Raw genomic sequence first — 5,498 nt, forward strand, 5'->3', positions numbered from 1 at the left:
CACAAAGATATAGCAGACTAGAATTAGGATACGCCCAGCGAAGAGCGCAGATTTTCGTACCTACTTCGATCGAGCGGTTTCGTGAAAATGTCCGCTACATTGAGTTTACCGTCGATATGTTGAACATTCACCTCCTTACTGAGGTGTTTCTCTCTAATAAAGAAATGCCGTATCTCTATATGTTTAGACCGCTTATGATACTCAGGGTTCTTGGCTAGCTTTACAGCGCTGGCGCTATCCACATGCAGGGTCGGCGCTTCAGGAATGCTCTCGCCAAGCTCTGACAAAAGTCGCTTTAGCCAAACCATCTCCTTCGCTCCCTCAGAGGCTGCGACAATTTCTGCCTCTGTCGTTGAGAGCGAAACCGATTTCTGCAGGGTGCTTGACCACGAAATCGCCCCACCGGCGAAGATCGAGACCACACCTGACGTCGATCTTCTCGTCATCCTGTCTCCGGCCAGGTCCGCATCTGAGTATACGATGAGTTCACTTCCTCCTCTTCGATATCTGATTCCGAGATTGATCGTTCCTCGAAGGTATCTGAAGATCCTTTTCACGGCGTTCCAATCCTTCTTGGTTGGTTTGTCCATCGCTCGAGCCGCCTTGCAGACCGCGAATGCGATATCGGGACGAGAAGCTGCGGTGAGGTAAAGAAGACTTCCGACCGCCTCACGATATGGCACGGTTTCTGACAGGGCTCCCTCCTCATGAACTTCTTCTTGAGTTTCTTTCTTTTTCTTTCTTCTCGCCGGAGTTGATACTGGATTACTTTCGGACATGTTGAACTGTTCTAGGATTTTCTCCGTATAGTTGCTTTGGGTCAGACCAATCGACCCATCGCTTCCGCGTCGGATTGTCATTCCCAGAAAGTTCTCTAGCGATCCGACCGTGATCTTGAACTCGTTCTCCAGATTTTCCAAAAACTCATCGAGCTCTTTCTGACAGCTCGCAACGGCCAAACCATCGTCCACGTAGATGGCAACAAACAGGGACTTTCCCGATGCGTTCCGATGGAACATACATGGATCAGCATGGCTGCCTGACAGCCCTTGCTTTCGCATGAACTCAGCGAATCTCTTGTTCCAGCATCGAGGTGACTCCCTCAGACCGTACAGACTGCGATTCAGACGGCAAACCCTGCCGCTTCCATCTGCGAATCCTTCCGGTTGCTCGAGGAAGACCTCCCTGCCTTCGATTGATCCGTAGAGAAATGCCGTTTTAACGTCAAACTGCGCGAGAACCAGTCCCCTTGGCGCGGCGACGGCCAGCAGAGCTCGAACCGAGTCGTATCTCGCGACCGGACTAAACGTTTCATCGTAGTCTATGCCCTGTCTCTGGACATATCCGAGGGCTACCAAGCGCCCTTTGAATTTCCGACTTCCGTCTTCTCTCTGCTTGACTCGAAGGACCCAACGATTTCCGATGACTTTCACACCATTCGGCCTGTCGACGAGATCCCATGTGTTGTTTTCTCTCAAGGAATCCAGCTCGTCTTTCATCGCTTCTAGCCATTGTTCTTTCTCTTCCGACTTCATTGCTTGAGAGTAGGATCCAGGACTGCTCAGTGGCATCATCGCCGTCCTGGACACGCAAACGTAATGAAATGGTAATCTCCATTGGTCATCCAACCGGGACGCCTCGTGACTCGGGAGCTTCTTCGAAATAGTTCTGTCCTCGAGGAAATCGTGTCATCGCTCCCCTCAAATTCAGGTGCGCTGACAGGGTCCCCTCCGTCGTCACTCTCTACAGTCTCGGCTTCAACCATGCTGGTTTCCATCTGATCTCCAAGCATTTGTGGTGGATCCTGCTCTGCTATGTCAGGATGGGTCTCGAATGCGTCGATGTCTCGCTGCTCTGGCATCCCTACGATATACTGCGGTGTACACTCCTTCTCCGGTCTGAACCTTACGTCGTGGCTTTGGAGAATTTTTCTCAATGACGGACACCAGACGCGGTAACCGTCGCGGTCGTTGACGTATCCGATGACGCGACCGAAAACTGCCTCCGCGTCGAACTTTTCTCGTGAATGCTTCTGGATGTAAACGTAGCACCCCGTCCGGAAGACTCTCAAGTGTCCGAGACCTCCGAACGGCTTACGGAACCAGAGTTCGTATGGCGTTTTCTCATCGAGGGATGATTTCCCGGCCCGGTTAAGGATGTAGGCCGCCGTGTTACACGCTTCTGCCCACAGAGTGTTGGGCAGTCGGCTAGCGCGCAGCATAGAGCGAGCAGCCTCAACGAGAGTCCTGTTTTCACGCTCTGCGCAACCATTGGGTTCCGGAGAATACGGCGGCGTTACGCAGTGCTCGACACCGTGCTGTGAGAGCACCCTGGCCACGTCTCGATTCACGAACTCTCCATCTCCGTCGGATCTCAATTTCTTCACGATAAGACCATTGGTCTTTGACTCGTTCAGGAACTGTTCGAGAGCGCCGCACACCTCACTTTTGTGTCTGAGGATGAAGATCCGTCGATATCGGCTAAAGTCGTCTTTGAAGAGAACGAAGTATCGAGCTCCGCCGAGTGACTGAGTCTGCATGGGGCCATTCACATCCGTGTGGATTAGCTCTCCAACTTCGCTTGCTCGATCCATACGGTTTCTGTACGGGAGACGGTGCATTTTCCCGAGAGCGCACCCCTCACAGAATTTTTCATCCGTTTCGTTGAAAACCGTCCCGGTGCGTTGCAGAATTCGCCTGACATGCTGTTTGTCCTGATGAGCGAAACGTTCGTGGTGGAGCTGCAGACTGTTCGATGGTGTCGCCAAGTTGATTTGGATCGGCGTGTCCGGTTTCACGGCGCGGACATTCATAGCGAACAATCCGCCAGACGGGTATCCAGTGACGACGAGTTCGCCGGTACTGTCTCTACGAACCTCGACGCCTCGGCTGTTGATCGACGTGCTGAAACCATTTTCTGCAGCGACCTTCACGGATAACAGGTTGACGCTTGCATCAGGAACGAAGAGAACATTTTTCAAAATGGCCTCCTTGTGCGGACCGGCGTTGTTCGTCCGCATTCGGATGTTCCCTTCACCGAAGGCAAACATTTTCGCATCTTTCTTGCCGAGGGAGATCTTCTCCGGTATCGTGGACGGTCGATATGATTCGAACAGACTTCGGTCAGCCGTGATGTGCCTGGAAGCCCCACTGTCGCAGAACCATTCCCTTGAGTCTTGAATCCCTAGGGCAGCCTCCAGCGACGTGACTATGAAGGATGCGGCCTCACGCTTGTTTTGAGTGTCTTTCTGGGGGCACTCAGCCGCCCAGTGTCCTCGTTTCTTGCACACCCGACACGGGAACCGATCCTTCTTGTTGGTCTTCGCTTTGCCGTTCGACGATGCCGATCTCTCCTCGTTTCGTGGAGCCTTTGTTCTACTCGCCACGAAAGCGGAGGCAGTCGGACCAGCTTCAGTAGATCTCGCTTCACGGAGCTCTTTAGCACAAAGTTTCTCGAGCAGTAGATTCAACGTCTGATCTCTCACGGGCAAGGTGTCCCATAGATCCTTCAGAGTGTCATGCTCCTTACCGAGAGTAAACAGAAACCTCCCGACGAGCATCCGCTCCGAAAGGGCATTCTCGCTGTTCTTCACCAGCTCGGTGTTCAGGTCCGTGAAGAGCTTCTGTTGTTTGGCGACGTGAGCGCTGATGTCTTCAGATTCCAGTCTCTTCGACTGGAAGAACATCTCGATTAGCATGTTCAATCTCTGGGAGCTACTACGCTCGAAGCGAGCACACAATCTGTTCACGATTTCGAAGGCTACAGTTGTCGTAAGAACCAGATCAGCAATTGGTCGAGATAAGCTGCCGGCAATTATGCTGGATGCCTTAGCATTATCTTTCTTCCACAGAGCCAAGCTCTGTCGATCCTGATCCGTCGAATTTTCATCTATCACGGGCTTGACTTTCGATCCGTCAACCATTCCTTCCAGACCCTGGGAGCATAGGAGCAGTTTCATCTGCCACTTCCATTGTGGCCAGTCCTCGGGGCCCTGGAGTTTCTCCACCTTTGGCTTGAACTCGGCGTTCGCCATCTGATGGAAAGATTTCTTACGTTGCGATTCGAATCCTCGGTCGAGTTTTTCTTGCGTATTTCCGTCGCAGTGTGCTCGGAATTCTCACGGTGAATCAGCACGATGCACGTAGGCCGAGCAGACTAGCTTTACTGGACTTTCCTGGCCGACTCTTCTTAACCACGCAGCGCACACACACTGAGCCCATAACCTGTTAGTTTTAGACAGATTCTTCGGTTAAGAGAGTCGACAGCCAGATGGGAAATCTGTCACCTGAACCGCACAAATGACCCAGATCGATCCTTCACCAAGAGACCGCTCCCGCGCTCTATTTCGTTTATTTCTCGGAATCACGTAGCTCGTCCTTGTCCGTCAATTAGGCGCTTACTGTAGGGACCTCTGTCTCTCTCACAATATTTGCTGATTTACTAAATTGCCTGACACGATACACCTTGAAATTCAGGGGTCGCTGTCCACTACCGAGTTTCTGATGAGTTTGCGAAGATTCAAAGCGCGAAGGGGCTGTCCTCGTACGTTCTACTCAGATAATGCCAAGGCCTACAAACGCGCCGCGGAGGATCTGAGGCGGTTGTGTGAAATCATGAGCGACGCTGCGGTGCTGGAAAACCTTGCGAGAGAGGGAATCGAATGGAAGTTCTCAATCGAAAGGCTCCGTGGCAAATGGGATTCACGGAGCGTTTGGTGGGAAGCGTGAAATCCGCGCTGAAGAAAGTCGTGGGACGAGCGGTTCTGAACATGCAGGAAATGTCAACGGTCCTTTGCGAGGTAGAGCTGATGATAAACCGAAGGCCCTTGTGTAAAGTCCCGGAAGCGGAGCATATTGATATATTGACACCCCAGCATTTTCTTGTGATACGCACAGAAGACCCGACACAAGACTCCATGATTCCTAGCAATGTGCGGGCGAGTGATATACTGAAGCGATGGCGACACAAGAAGAACATCATAGAAGCGCTGTGGAAAAGATGGGAGCACGAGTACTTGCTGCTGTTGAGAAATTTCCATGAGACAATCCCGAAGACCTTGGAAACTTTGAAGGTTGGGCAGATAGTCATAATCAAAGATGTGAACACCCCGAAATTAAGCTGGAAAAGCGCGCGTGTTGAAGCATTGAACATCAGTAGAGATCAGGTTGTTCGATCGTGTAAGCTCAGAATGGGAAACGGAAAGCTGTTGCAAAGACCACTATCGCTTATATATCCGTTGGAAATAGAGTAATCTAATAATCGAGTGATCTGTTATAATTACGCATACGAAACCATGTCAATCGAAGTCAGGCGTCGCGATTAGGATATTCGCCGCGGCCGGAGTGTCGTCGGTGCCTCGAAGAATTTACCGCCGACGGTTTGAGAGTTGAGTGGCGAGAGGAATAGAGGAGAGACAGAGGAAAAACAATAGAGATGAGTTGGTTGTAAGATCCCTTGAGTCACGCATCGATTGGAATGTGCAATAAATTGTGAGAAAA

The 5,498-nt window shown here is 51.4% G+C and overlaps 1 protein-coding gene across 1 annotated transcript; it reads left to right on the plus strand.

Annotated features, from left to right (window-relative positions):
• The first annotated feature begins 4,693 nt into the window (after positions 1 to 4,693).
• Positions 4,694 to 5,251, plus strand: LOC108864079 (uncharacterized). The gene has a single exon (XM_018639014.1). The coding sequence runs from the start codon at positions 4,694 to 4,696 to the stop codon at positions 5,249 to 5,251; it is 558 nt and encodes a 185-aa protein (XP_018494530.1).
• The last annotated feature ends 247 nt before the right edge of the window (positions 5,252 to 5,498 follow it).

Source organism: Galendromus occidentalis, unplaced genomic scaffold (assembly GCF_000255335.2).
Source record: "Galendromus occidentalis unplaced genomic scaffold, Mocc_1.1 scf7180000077259, whole genome shotgun sequence".
NCBI lineage: Eukaryota > Metazoa > Arthropoda > Arachnida > Mesostigmata > Phytoseiidae > Galendromus > Galendromus occidentalis.

Excerpts from the sequence above, each read along its gene's own strand:
- LOC108864079 (XM_018639014.1), top strand. The coding sequence starts at position 4,694 with ATGGGATTCACGGAGCGTTTGGTGGGAAGCGTGAAATCCGCGCTGAAG.